The following is a 13912-nucleotide window of genomic DNA, read 5'->3' on the forward strand; positions in this document are numbered from 1 at the left end:
CGCCTGTTGTGTTATTCCCTAAAGCTTTCCCTCCATCACTTGAACTTGCTTTTTCTGTCTTGCTCATCAGACCTGGTTTTCTTCTTTCCTTATTACGGACCTCCTTGCTTCCCTGCTTTCCTTCCTTCAACCCCTACTCACTTTTAAATTTGGCATTCCCTTGACTAAAATGATTTGCAATTGTGAATGCTACAACAAAACAAAAACAAGGTCATTCCCGTATTTGCAGATTTTGGGGGTGTTAAGTGCGGAGATCCCAGTTTACTCGTGTTCGATCCCCTACCTAGTCACATTTGTTAAACGTGTAGTTTAAAAGTGCAGAGTAGAGACTGTGACTTTTTGTATAATTCTGAAAATTACAAAAAAACAAAAAACAAAAAAAAAACATTGTATTTAGTTTGCTCTTCCTTGGGTAAGCTTAACTTTATTTTTTCTTTAATATTACCTGGATTGGATTTTCATTGGACTTGAACTGATTACCTTTCATTTGAGAAGGGAAAAGGTGTATTCTAGAACTTTTGACCGGTAGTGTACGACACGCGGTCCAGCGTAAAAACATGATGCCCAGTTTGAGCATTGAAACGGTCTGTCAGAACGGTACCAAGATGACAATATTCTTAATAACGAGACAAATAAAAAACATAACACACGTAATATATCTCCGAATGATCATTCATGAATTGTTTAAAATCAGAGTTCGAAGAGAACAGATAATGCACCAATGGATCGAGCCGTGCGCTCTTCTATCGATTATTACGCCTGTCGTCAAGGGGGAACGTGACGCGCTCGCCTTGGTTTCGGACAACTGCGCATGCGCAGAGCCAGAAGAAAAAAGCTGATTTCTCGTAATGGTGTCGTCCTAGCAAACATGTAAGCTTTCCGAACGCCGATGGCAAGATGCACCACGAAAAGGTAGAAACTCTTCAAATTGGGGATATTTTGTGTCTCAACTGTTGTTTCGCTGCTTCGTAGCGTCAATATGTCAGTAAATTGACGTTGTCGTGCGGTTCTCCCACGGAGCCTTGTTGCTCGGTATAAGCGTATAATCACGACCAGCGTGTCTTCTGATGTGCGCGTTTAATGGTCGCCAAATGTGTGTGCGCTCAGAAAAGAAGCATGGACGACACCTGGTCCGCTGCCGAGCTGAAAAGACGACTTTCCAGGAGGAAGGAACAGGAACGCGACACAAAGCAGCACCGCGGTGGGGAATCCGCGGAGAGACGCCACAGGGACTCGCGAGGGGACAGAGACCACAGGTGGGGGGGCAGAAAGTACAGCAACAACAACACTGTGCTGCATTCAGATACAAGTTTTATTCGTTCTGTGACCACCCTCATAACTCAAAACAGGAATATCTCAAATCATCTTTCCCCTTTGGAATGAATCGAAGTGCCATCATTTGTTCCAGGAAAAACAGCAATCTATAATATTGTAATTTATAAAATCGTAACATAATCATATAATTAAATAGCGTTTGTCCATAATGCTGCAATCCCATTCATTGTGCTGCTCCTTCCAGTGTGCCAGCCTTGGCCACCGGGAGGCAGTATAACAGAGTCACTCAGACAAAGAAACAATAGTACTTCTTCTACAATTATTACTGTGAGTGGCTCAGTAAGATGCTGTAATAGACATTTTTCACTGAGGATAAAGAATATATGCCTGCGAGTATCGTTACATTATCTGTCTACATGTATTGCTCCACCGTTTGTGTTCAAATATCCGTTGCTTAAAGGGTTTAAAATCGCAAAGTCGATGCTAACTGTTAGCATGTCATTAAACATGGCTTAAATAGAGTAGCGTTACTTGGTTATGTGCCGCCACACTGACAGAGACCGTCACGGAGAGAGACGGGACTCGGGCGCAGAGGAGAGACGCGGTGACCGGGACGCGAGGGCGGAGCCAGAAAGGCCGGAGGACGCGAATAGGCGTGCGCGCGACTCCAGAGAGGGCAGAGGCAAGCGGGATAAAGGCAGGCCGAAGGAGGGACCCCAGGAGGAGGAGGACAGACTCAAGAGGAAGGAGGACAGAGAAAGACGGAGGGAGGAACGGGACAGGAGGAGACACGAGGAGAGGAGGGACGACCACGACGGACGAGAAAGGCACGAGGACAGGAAGCAGTCGAGGGAGGAAAGAGGTCAACGTTCCCGAGCATTTCAGTCACTTTTCTCGCATCCGTTCTAACGTTTCTCATTCCCGACGCCGCAGAGCAATACCGAAAACAAAAAGAAGACCGAGAAAGGAGACACAAGGAGAGAGCCTGCCGCGTGAGCATTCTAACGGCGATAAATGGAGCTTTCGGCCGCGTTCGCCTTTACGATCCGTCGCTCTCCGCCAGGATGAAAAGCCGAGGCGCGAGAGAGAGGAGGAGGGAGCCGAGGAAGAGCGAGCCGAGAGGGAACGACGCAGAGAAGCCGTCGAGAGACGGCACAGCAGCTCCAGGGAATCCAAAGCCAGTCACCGCCATGACACTAAAACTAGCAAAGCTGAGGTTAGTGGGTCACTTATGTGTACGGAAGCCATACCTAAATACATGACCTTGTTGGTCTTCTTGATCCAGGAGGATGTGATGCATTCAGGGAACGTGGCAGCTAGAGACGCACAAGACCCAGTAAGATTCCAACCCGGATTACTTTTATGGGTTATTGAACACAGTTTTTCCTTGTCTCGCCATTTACTCTTGAGGACCGCCACCTCGCGAAATAAATCAGCAGAACGACTAGCAATAATCCATATAATAATAAAACAAAAGTCCACGACACACTTGGTTATGTATGGTACATGTTACGCAATGTCCATGTTGTATGATTGTGCTATCAATTCTTTCATTCGTTAGACGTGACAAGGTGATGTCCAAATCACATATTTTTGTATTCTAACATGATACCTTGCCTTTATATGGCAATAGGTGTATTGCAGCAGTTGTTCCAACCAGCTGAACAAATAAAAATGTTGTTGTTGTTTTTTTAAATAGAGCATATCAGCGGTGCAGCACAAAATAATGATGGTAACAAATTAGATTTAAATGTCCCGTCTTAAATGAACAAAGTAAACTCAAATCAATTTCACAGATTGCAGACGTAAAACTAGAACGCTGAACTCCACTTTAAACAATTAACACTAAAGTCGTCGTTACGGTAATTTGGGTAATGTAGCTCTCCTATGGATCATTCTAATAATGCTATATATTATTTATGTTGATTTTGAATTATTTACTGTTTAATGATAACCACTAGGTTGCACAATAGAAATCAACAGAACGACTAGAAATAATCCATATAGTTTAAAAAAAATAAAAAATAAAGTCCAACGGCACCCTCGGTCACGAGCGTGCATACGCACAATGTACACGTTATGATGAATGCGAGTTATTAATAATAATCACCACTTTGCAAAATAAAACTAAACACAACAACTCGAAACAATCTATAGAATCAGTTCGATCACATGCGTGTTTTTTGTCACGTGTGCAGGTAGCCGAGGATGAACCTTCACATGAGTACGAAGATGACTTCGAGGTAAAATGATTATTGCTGCACTCGCATATCATCGCGTTGCGTCTTTTATGTCATTCATTTTCTATGTGTTATTTGTTACGTTTGCATGCCCTAATCGGTTTGCTCGACAAGAAAGCGGTAAGGAGTTTTTACGCACCTTTGTACAATGCGTTTGCGCCGATTCGTCGCATCCTTCACTCGGGCGCGGTTTGTCGTTTCGGCAGGATTACGAAGAGGATTTCGAGGAACTAGACGAGGACGACAAGGACGGCGAGGAAGAGAACGGGAATGCGGAAGTGGGCGAGGAGGTTAAAGCCATCCAGAGAGCCATGGGTGAAGAGAATGAACGAGTCCGGGCATCTTTTTCTACTTTTAGCAAAGAGGAGGAAGAAGGAAAAGAAAAGCCTGAATGGTCCAGAGGTAGTCCTGATAGTTCCGTAAAAAAAAATCAACGAATGTGGAATAATAATGTACCTTTCGCAATCAGTGAAGCACTCAGACGAGAAGGAGAGTCGAGGCTCCCAGCGAGGAAAGTTCATCGACTTTGTGGCGGCGAAGCAGCGAGAAGTCAGCAAGAAAGTCGCCATAAAACAAAGGCAGGCAACAAATATTAACCTTGTGACACTAACCCGTTAAATATCTGAACTGATTGTTTTTTATTTGAACTTTAATGTTGAACATGAAAACAGTTAAAAAAAAAAAACCAAAAACAAAAAACGAGAATCAACCATAGAGACAAAACAACTAGAACACTCTCTAACCGAGTGTTTTCCGTCACGAGGCATTTAAGTCTGCAAAGTCACATGTTACAATGGAGTATCTCTATAGGATGTTTGAAAGGCTAATAACTTTTATTCCCTCAATTTTGCATCTTGCTAACAGGAAGCGCAGTGCGGAGCTGCTTCGCTTAATTGATCTGGATTTCTCCACCACGTTTTCCCTTCTGGATCTACCTCCTGTCAGCGAATATGACATGTACATTAGGAACTTCGGAGCCGCAAACACAAAGCAGGTCAGTTTACGTCTCTCTTTTACACTGATCGCCAGATTTCTAGTTAGCCGCGGTCTCGCCCAATGCTGACGAATCCCTCGCCAGGCTTACGTCCAGTGTAATGAGGAAAATGCCGACCGGGACATCCAGACTGAGGAGGTGGACTTAAGTGACAAGTGGACTCAGCATCCCGCAGAGCAAAGCGGGGCCTGTGGCGGTAGGAAACAAACCTGGAATGCAGACATTTTGAACCTTCATAGATACACACGTCAAGTAACGTTTTTTTTCTAAAGCCCTGAATCATAGAGTCGCAAAGGGCTTCATAGGCCAACAGCTGACAAAGATGGACAACTTCCCCTGAACTAAACCCTAAAAAGGAGAAACTCAAAACCCCAAAATGTATTGTAACAGAACGGGATTAAATAAAATACAGTCACAGTTAATAGATGGTTTAATTCTGTGGTTCTTGAACGTACCACAAGAGGGAGCCCACGTACTTGTACCACACTGAGAATGGCTGATCTACCGCGATACAGTATATGCGCTTACAAGAAAGAGGCAACAGATTGCAGTGAAACAAACGCAACATGCGGTCAGTCATGCCAGTATAACGCAACTAAAATGCAAAAATCATATCATTGACGTGGTGCCTTTTTGTGTCACAGATCCAAACCAGTCACATGAAACTGGAAAAATGATCGGGATGAACTTCGATTCGAGGCGCCTGGCCGCGTTCCTACGTGCCGCCTCCCAGGTGAATCATTTTTATTTGGGTGCTGAGTGCTATTTTTCATTATTAAAATAGGCATTACAACAATATCATTTTTGTTTGTTTTGTTTTTTGGGGCACCACGGTATCTCGCTTCTCCAAATCTGTTGTTATTGTTGATGCTCGTTCACGTTCCACCACGTTGCTGCTGACCCTGTACCTAAGTACAGTAACAAAATACTTGTACTCGTTTGTTCCTACCGCTGATGACAGGTGATGTCCGTGCTGCTGGAGGAGGATCACGCCGAGAGGAGTTCCTTCCAGGGCCGGACGGCACAAAAGGACGCTCTGTCGTTCAGCGACGGAAGTCTGCAACTCAACACCGACTTGCCTTTCCTCCGCGGTGCGCAGGTGCCAGCACGTCGGCTCGTGTTTACTCTACGTATTCAACTCAACTCATTGCGGTTTCATCCAGGTCGCGCCGTCAGCCGGGTGCTCTTCTCTCAAGCGCAGAGGCACAGGCTCCTGTCGGTCCACGAGCCCTCAGCATCGACCGGCGACGTCGTGCGGCATCGCGGCTGCGCCGTCATCTGCGTCTGGAACATGTGGGAGCCATCCAGACCGCAGAAGATCCTGCTCTGTGAATCAGAGGTGCCGTTTGTGGTTTATTTCTTGTCGTGCTTATTGTCAAGCGGGCTGAAGCGCTTTTCAAATGGCCAAGTACATGGGTACCGTTTTAGTTTAGGCTGTGACCCCTGTCGATCCTCTCACAGGTGCAGTGCTGCTGTTTCAGCCCGGGAAAGGCAACGTTGGTGTTCGCCGGCACGCGCATCGGCTCCGTGGCGCTGTGGGACCTACGGGAGCCCGACGGCAACCACCATCGCTTGAAGGTGGGCGAGGACGAGTGGACCTTCAGACGGCCTACCTTTTCCACCGGTATGTCACGTTTGACCGGGCTCTGACCCTGTGGAGTTTAATGGCGGGACGACCCCAGGAAATGGTCAAAATAACCCTAAAATAGCAGCCCGAAACCCTCCAGTGGCTTCTTGTTTTCGTTTGTCCTTTCATGATACGTACATACGCCCAGCAAATTAGAAATGAGTAAGTCTGTGTGAATCGTATGTTGCGGTGCTGCATACGATTAGCAACCGTTGAGAACGTCGAATCAGAGTCTGTGTGTGTGTAGATGCAGTGCCCTCAGTCCATTTCTCATCAGTGACGTCCGTCGAGATTGTTCCCACCACTGTTGCCGGAGGGGCGGGGCCAGAGGCGGTCTTCTTAGCGTCTGAGGAAGGTGAGGCATCCAGGCTGCGGAGAAGAAGGAGTGTTCTGTGTCCTAATTTCAACGATCTCCCCTGTCCAGAGTTGTTGGGATTGTCGTTCCAGTTGGCTTCGATGGACGACAACGGGCTGTTGAATCTTTGGGTAGGTGTCCATTTGGTTTTACTCTTTTGCTTGGTTTTGTTTTCTAGGAATGTCCTTAAAGGTTGTTCTCTGTGTGGCCTGTAGGTGGTAGTGCAACTCCCAAAAGCCAACGAGGCGGGCTCCCAGACAGATCTCGGCAAGTTTCATATTTTTTCCCCATGAATATACTCAAGGCGGCACGTTGACCGACTGGTTAGAGCGTCAGCCTCACAGTTCTGAGGACCCGGGTTCAATCCCCGGCCCCGCCTGTGTGGAGTTTGCATGTTCTCCCCCCGTGCCTGCGTGGGTTTCCTCCCACATCCCAAAAACATGCATTCATTGGAGACTCTAAATTGCCCTTAGGCGTGACTGTGAGTGTGAATGGTTGTTTGTTTGTATGTGCCCTGCGATTGGCTGGCAACCAGTTCGGGGTGTACCCCGCCTCCTGCCCGATGACAGCTGGGATAGGCTCCAGCACGCCCGCGACCCTAGTGAGGAGAAGCGGCTCAGAAAATGGATGGATGGATGGAATATACTCAAGGTTTCAACCATGGCTACGCAAGTGACATATCACATTTCAACTGCAAATGAGCTTAAGTTACATATAAAAAAAATAACCCTTTGGGAACCCATCCACTCATGCGTTTTCTGTAAACTTCATAAGGTTTCAACTGTCCTTATTTAGTTATTCACTAATAACTCTGCTGACATACAAACAATAGCAACTTTTTTGTCCACACAGTCAAAACATGTTGATGTACATTTATGAACAGGCACAATACAAAATTGTCCGTCCATTCACATAATCATAAACACGTCTCTCCATAAACACACATAATGTAAAAACGTTTCAATTATCATAGACTCATCATGTGAACTGACTTGTCTATTCATTCACTTACACAAATCATGTAAATGTCAGTCTGAGAAGAGAAAGAATGTACAGAAGTCCGGAGGTCGGGACCTCATAGCTGGCTCGGGTCATGAACATTATGTATGTACTCGTATTTCTCACACGTGCGCGCGCATGTGGTTTCGCAGGTCTGAGGCCGGGTGGCAAAGTGAAGCTGCTCCACAGCTCGGCCTGCGTGACGGCCAAAGGGTGAGCTATGATAAACAGCATGTGATGATCCTTTGTCAGCGCCAGGCGAGCCCTCTCAAAATAGGCCATAAAGCGGCACACAGCTGCCGCAATGGAGTTCATGGAGGGGAGGGGTCACACGATCTTGTTTACATTTAATGGAAACATATCTGCGTACGAGTGTCGACTGTTCCGGGTTGTTTTTGGATGGGAATCTTATAACCCCTGACCTTGATCGACCTCACAGGGTTTCGCCGTCGCACGCGGACAAAACAGGACCGCCGCAGTCGCTTCATTTAAAATTTCTCCCCACTGACCCCAGCCATTTCTTCATCGGCACCAATATGGTGAGCATGATTCAAAATACAGAAATAAAAGCCATACGGACTCTAAAACGACTTGTTTCCGCTCAAGGGTCTGGTCAGTCACGGCACCACTCAGGGTTTGAAAGCCCTGCCCAAGTGCTACAGCTCGCAGCAGCTTGCCACCCGCCTTGTTGATGTCACCGCCATCCAGTTTTCTCCTTTTAGGCCACACTTGTTTTTGGTGAGCAACAGCCTTTCGTGTTTATGTAGGAAAACGCGCTATACGTATACAGTGCATCTAGAAACAAAACGTTTTTTTTGTGTGTTTTTGATTTCAATAATTTATCAAAATTCTCAACAAAACATTTTTCATATTGTCTTTATGGGTTTTTTTTGTGTAGAATATTGAGGGGAAGAAATATTTGCATCCATTTTGGAATATGGCTGTAATGTAACAAAATGTGGAAAAAGTGAAGCACAGTGAATACTTCCCAGATGCACTTAAAGTGCAAACATCTATCTGCCCATTTAGATACATGATTTTATATGACAGGAGAGCAACATCCATCACATTCATAAATCTATTAATGACTGCACTGTAACTTAAGTGAGCCTTTTAAACGTTACCGTGGTCGCGTGCCAGGTGGGCTGCAGCGACGGGAGTGTGCGGCTACATGAGGTCAGCCGTGACAAACCGGCGGCCGAGTGGACGGACGGCACTGCCGGCGAGGAGGTGGTCTCGTTGCAGTGGAGCCAGACCAGGCCGGCGGTCTTCTGCGTGCTGGATGCTGCGTCCCGCCTTCACATTTGGGACCTGTTGAAGAGCGACACGGCGCCTGTGGTTACAGAGCAATTGGACGCTGACAGGTGATTTTGACACTTGTATTATGTGTTCATATACATCGAACACTTGCGATTTGCGGGGGACAGGGACTGAGCCCTGCCGCAAATATTTAAAGTCTGCGATAAAAACGTAGATGCTACAAGATGCCGACAAAGAGCTTAAAACGGAGAGGATCATAAGCATCAACACCATCCATGTAGCATGTACACAATCATAAAGCCATGTTACATAAATGACTGTATTCAGTAGTTAAAGTAATCAACACAAACAAACCACCACAAATTAAAGTGTGCACTACCACTGTGGACAAACGATGTAAGTCATTAAAATCACTTTTTGGTATATTTACAAAATATATGTTAGGGAAAACTGGCAGATTTGAACGCAAAGTAGGTTACAAGAGCAATTAGTAGCTGCATTGTGAGAGAAGCAAAAAGAAACTTTCAATTTCACTATGACTGTGCACAAGGTTCATTCAAGGATTCCCACTTAATTACTTTTTAAATGTCTTAATAGTGTATGTGTTCACTGTATTATTTTACATCCTCAGGCTGACGGCCATGGCTGCATTTGGAGATGCGGGACAACAGAACACATATTCAGGAATAGCGACAGCACACCACTCGGGTAAAATAGAAATGCACTATTTCACAAGGGAATTCGCCATCCGAAGTGGTCACGAAGAAAACGCATTAGAGGGAATGATTGTAGAATCCTTTTGAAACACTTGAAGGACCTTTATTGTCAATTGGGACTCATGACACAAATAGATTGTGTATATTTTTTATAGTGTATAGTTACACAAACATAAACTTTTACTGTGTACTAGTATGAGCGAATGGCGAGGGTTTGTTACATCGTGCATCTGTTGGTCTGTGTATGCACACACACACACACACACACAGAAAAAATTCATATACAGTATGTCATTTGGAAGTGTAGGGAAAATTATATTTACTATCATCTCTATCCTTTCAAGTATTGTGGGACAAAAGTGGAGAGCAGTTGTTGTTGTCCTCACTGTGACCTACTGTACCTCCTGTAAATAGGCGTGCACAGCACTACTGCAAAGGTGGCCTCCACCTGCCTTCCCTGTGGCGGACGTGCAGTACATGTAACACCTACATAGAACGTCTAATGACATGCATAATAATAGTGTTACCTACGGTACACTGTACTTCATTCAGGAGCAGTTTTACAATACATATATGTGAAGTACCACACATGCAACCCAGCGGGGTAAAATTGACACCTCTGAAGATACTTTTAGCTTACTGTAGGTGCTCAAATAGGGATTCGCTCGCTAATGGACACTGTGCCTCAATAACACAAGACAGGAGATTTCGGAGGTGTATGTGTTGGAACACTCGAGACCGATCTCAAGACCGCATTTTGAAGGTCTTGGTCTTGTCTCAGACTCGGCCCCAAAAGTCTTGGTCTTGTCTCGTTCTTGCATTGGCCAGACTTGGGATATTCTGTGGAGCGCAGCACTCATCTGCTCTTATTCAACTTCATTAATGTGCTAATAGGGAGAAGTACTTTGTAAAACAACAACTACATTGATGTCTTACTAACACCACCACCACCACAATGCTTGCAACCTTAGCGGTGTTGTGACTGAGGGACACAAGCGGAAGTGAAAGGTTCGAGATGTAAATAATAAACTGAGAGAACAGTTAACGCAACAGTAAGTAAATTTGGCTTCCTCAACCACAAAGGCTTCATATGTACAACAACATGCAAAAGAAAACTCCGTGGTGTGTAAATTCAACTCACTGAAACGGTAGGGACGCCGAATTTTAGCTGGAATCTCGAAAGAAAACAACACAGGTCAGCTAATGTTCACTGTAATCCTCGGATAATTGCCTTGGGAATTTTTTTTTTCCCCAACCCGAAGAATTCTTGAATAAGCAGAGATAAACTGCCATCAGTGTTTTCGGAATGGGAAGAAGAAAAACAAATAGCTGAATCCACTGCGAGTATGCGGGTATCAACTGTATTACAATAGAGTATTTCCTGGCCTCCACTCAGCAACAGCAAACATCACCAGACTCAAGAGTATTAGAATTACAAAACATTTAATGAAAATGTCACGTAAATATACATTTTTCAGTATGTTTACGCCATGAAAGATGATTATTGTATGTGAAACAAATATCTGGTGTTAAAAAAAAAATCTGAAATAATTTCAGAACATTAGGTGCGCCTGAAAAAAATAGGAACGGGAAAAATTTGGCAGCCTTAGAATCTGCCTATCGATACTGACTAGAGATTTAGTGCATAGGACACAAAATGAGTTTGAAAATGGAAATTTGATATATTAAGAAATGAAGTATGAAAATAAGAATACATTGCACGAGTATGACATTCTGCTCACGTTTAATATAAAAATGAAAAGGTGGATCCTTTGAGAACGCTGCATTAATGACCATCACTCTGCTAAGTCTTGATCATAATTGAGCAGGTCGCAAGTGAGCACAATATCCGAGCGTCCGCAGTCCTGCAGAACTTTGTTGAGGAGGCTGCTGGTGGCGTGAATATCCGTGGACTCGTCCAGAGGCCAGTCCAGGAGCTGCGCGCTGGACGGCAGTTCGGGGAGGCCTGGCTGGTAGTCCTCCAGGGGGTTGGGGTAGAGCAGCTGGCGCATGGAGGGCACCCTCGCCACCGTCCTCACCGCCTTTACCAGACCGGCGGTGGAGAGCGGGTTGAGGGCGAGGGCCAGGCTTCGGAGGGACGAGCAGCAGCCAAGGGAAGGCAGCAACGGGCCCAGCAGGTCGTCGCTCAGCCCGCAGCCGCTCAGCGACAGGTGGCGCAGGCTGCCCGACGCCTGCGACAGGAGGCGGCGTACGGAGGGCAGCGTGTCGGCATTGAGTCGGTTCTCGCTCAAGTCCAGCCGCTGCAGGGAGGAAGCGTGCCGGCTGCACGACAGGTAGGCCAGATCGGCCGCGCTGAGGCTCAAGTAAGGCAGCTCCAGCACCTCCAGAGGCTGAGGCAAGGAACTGGAACAAGTACAGGACTTGAAGAGTATTACAACACTGCATTTCTTCAACTCATTAAAGAATAAAATAACTCAACTATCAAAAGATAAGACATAAGAGTATGTGGATACTGTTCCTTCAAATAAAGGCCTCCACTCTAATGGATGTCTCAATAATAAAATCAAGGCATTACTTTATTACTTCAAATAGTGGCCGCCGCTCTGATGGACGCCTTGCCTTAGTGACAAAAGGCAGGATATTCATTGCGCGCATCTTTAACCAATGTTTTCATACCTGAGCAGCACACGAAGTTGTCCAGGCAAACGCAGCGCCGTGAGGCTTAGGCGTTGCAGTCCCCGCAGCTGTGCCAGACCCCGGGAGAGGTCTCGGAGCGCCTCTTCCTGCCCCGGCCGGTCCCGGCGAAGGTCCAAGTTGCAATAGTGAAGGCAGAGGGAGCTCAAGTCGGGGAAGGCAGCGAGTCGAGGCAGCAGCTGAGCCAGGCCGGCCACGCCCAGGTTGCTGTAGCGCACGTCCACGCCCAGCAGGCCCCGGGGTGGCAGAAAGTCCAGCAGGGTCCCGATGCTGCTCATGGAGACCTCCTCCACGTGCAGATACCTGCACTGCAGTTCCAGGGGTCCCCCCGCGCTCAGGGCCGCGCGCACACGCTCCCAAGAGCGGGCGTTGACGAAAATGTCCGCCCTCACCTGCAACGGCGAGTGACTTTCCTTCTCGTCGCCATCCGTTCCCGCGCTCTGTCGCCTCCTCTCTGTCTCCATCCTCCTCCTCACCCCCTTCATCAAATCTGCTTCTCCGAAGAGCCCCGCAGAGCCCTCAATGCTCTTGTCACCATTTGCCTCCTTGACTCTCTTGCGCTGTCCCCTCTCTCGTTTCACATCCTTCTCTCGCTCCAGGGTACAGAACGTCTTCCGTTCTCCGGCTCGGGCCTGGACCACCATGGTGCACAGCGCTATGGTGAGGGACCAGCCCCCCATCGAGTCCACCGTCTGACCCTCATCCCCTTGCAACCCGCAGAGGTCCAACACTCGCAGTGCACATCTAGATGCAAGGAGGGGGGGGACATGAAATGCATCCTCGCTTTGCAGCATAATACTACTACTACTACTAATAATAATAAAAAATAAATAACAATAATCGATCCTCGACTACCAACCTCTGATCGGAAAGTCCCCTTACGACGGCGAGCAACAGAGCCTGCACACAGAGCCGACACGGGGGGCCGCTGCCCTGGCTTCCTGCGCCCCCCGACGCGCAGCCGACGCTCGGGCCACTTCTGCACCAGTTCCCCGACGGCCAGCGGTTTGCATCCGGCGAACGAGGCCTCCAGCAGCGGGCCGTAGAGCTCGCGAGGCACCCAGCGGAGCCAGTGGGTCGACAAGCTGTGGTCGCCCACCACCTCCTTGGCGCACAGGCTCAACAAGGAAAGCGCCATCATTCGGTAGACGTTCGAGGTAAAACGTTCAATTTTGTTTTGGTAATACAAATGTTCAGATTATTGACACCACGTTAACATTTACGACCGGAAAGCTAAACATTGGTCCTTCATGTTAGCGACCGAGTGAGGAAGCTGCAGAATCTGTTTACACTTTTACACTGTCGCATTATTGTGACGTATCCACACGAGACTCACGTTACGGCCATAGAGCTGTAAAACAGAACGGGTGGCTTGTTTATCGTCTTGTCTTTTGGATTTGTTCAACCCTTTATTATTTAATCATATTTAAGTTAAAACTTTTTTTTTCTAATTGGGTAACAATATGTTGAGAATGTTTTTATTTTAAATAACGGGCTCAACGCTGGGTGTGGATTCTTGGATACGTAGATCTGCTCAAGAACCCTCCCCTCCCACTGTACCTGGAAACGTCGTCCACTTTGGCATCCGGGTGTACATCAAGTAGAGCTTCATGATGACCAAGCGCTGTCATTGCCGCCCAGTTTAGCCCACCACACATTCAGGACACATCAGCACGGCTGACGCTTGTTTATTTGCTGCAGAGGCGAGAGGTGAAAGGGGTGCAAGCGCCCTGCTGCATACACCACATAACCTGGCAGATATTGCACGACTAAATGGAAAGTATTCCCATG

General features: G+C 46.9%; 2 protein-coding genes across 6 annotated transcripts; one reads left to right on the forward strand and one right to left on the reverse strand.

The window, feature by feature from the left end:
* The first annotated feature begins 4 nt into the window (after positions 1-4).
* dync2i1 (dynein 2 intermediate chain 1) lies at positions 5-9723 on the forward strand. 5 transcript variants are annotated; one of them, XM_061757795.1, is made up of 23 exons: positions 5-912; positions 1108-1256; positions 1833-2137; positions 2209-2267; positions 2339-2491; positions 2561-2611; positions 3474-3518; positions 3722-3917; positions 3985-4093; positions 4380-4509; positions 4594-4705; positions 5154-5242; positions 5471-5600; positions 5673-5848; positions 5971-6133; positions 6384-6491; positions 6561-6622; positions 6707-6758; positions 7643-7703; positions 7930-8029; positions 8097-8228; positions 8631-8854; positions 9382-9723. In XM_061757795.1, the coding sequence occupies exons 1-23, from the start codon at positions 898-900 to the stop codon at positions 9551-9553; spliced, it is 2793 nt and encodes a 930-aa protein (XP_061613779.1). In that variant the 5' UTR covers positions 5-897; the 3' UTR covers positions 9554-9723. The 5 variants fall into 5 exon arrangements, with proteins under 5 accessions (XP_061613779.1, XP_061613780.1, XP_061613781.1 ...); XM_061757794.1 differs by lacking the exon at positions 5-912 and having other exon boundaries at positions 924-1256; XM_061757796.1 differs by lacking the exons at positions 5-912; positions 3474-3518 and having other exon boundaries at positions 923-1256.
* Positions 9724-10892: 1169 nt separating this feature from the next.
* Positions 10893-13912, reverse strand: si:ch73-174h16.4 (leucine-rich repeat-containing protein 14). Its single transcript, XM_061757800.1, is given in 4 exon segments — positions 10893-11830; positions 12104-12865; positions 12981-13057; positions 13059-13912. Coding segments are annotated over 4 exon segments (1611 nt in total). The 5' UTR covers positions 13263-13912; the 3' UTR covers positions 10893-11262.

Source organism: Phyllopteryx taeniolatus, chromosome 20 (genome assembly GCF_024500385.1).
Source record: "Phyllopteryx taeniolatus isolate TA_2022b chromosome 20, UOR_Ptae_1.2, whole genome shotgun sequence".
NCBI classification, from domain to species: domain Eukaryota; kingdom Metazoa; phylum Chordata; class Actinopteri; order Syngnathiformes; family Syngnathidae; genus Phyllopteryx; species Phyllopteryx taeniolatus.

Excerpts from the sequence above, each read along its gene's own strand:
- dync2i1 (XM_061757794.1), top strand. The coding sequence starts at position 1,081 with ATGGTCGCCAAATGTGTGTGCGCTCAGAAAAGAAGCATGGACGACACC. Across the intron at positions 4,510-4,593 it reads GAGCCGCAAACACAAAGCAG|GCTTACGTCCAGTGTAATGA; the intron begins GTCAGTTTACGT and ends ATCCCTCGCCAG. Across the intron at positions 6,492-6,560 it reads CTTCTTAGCGTCTGAGGAAG|AGTTGTTGGGATTGTCGTTC; the intron begins GTGAGGCATCCA and ends TCCCCTGTCCAG.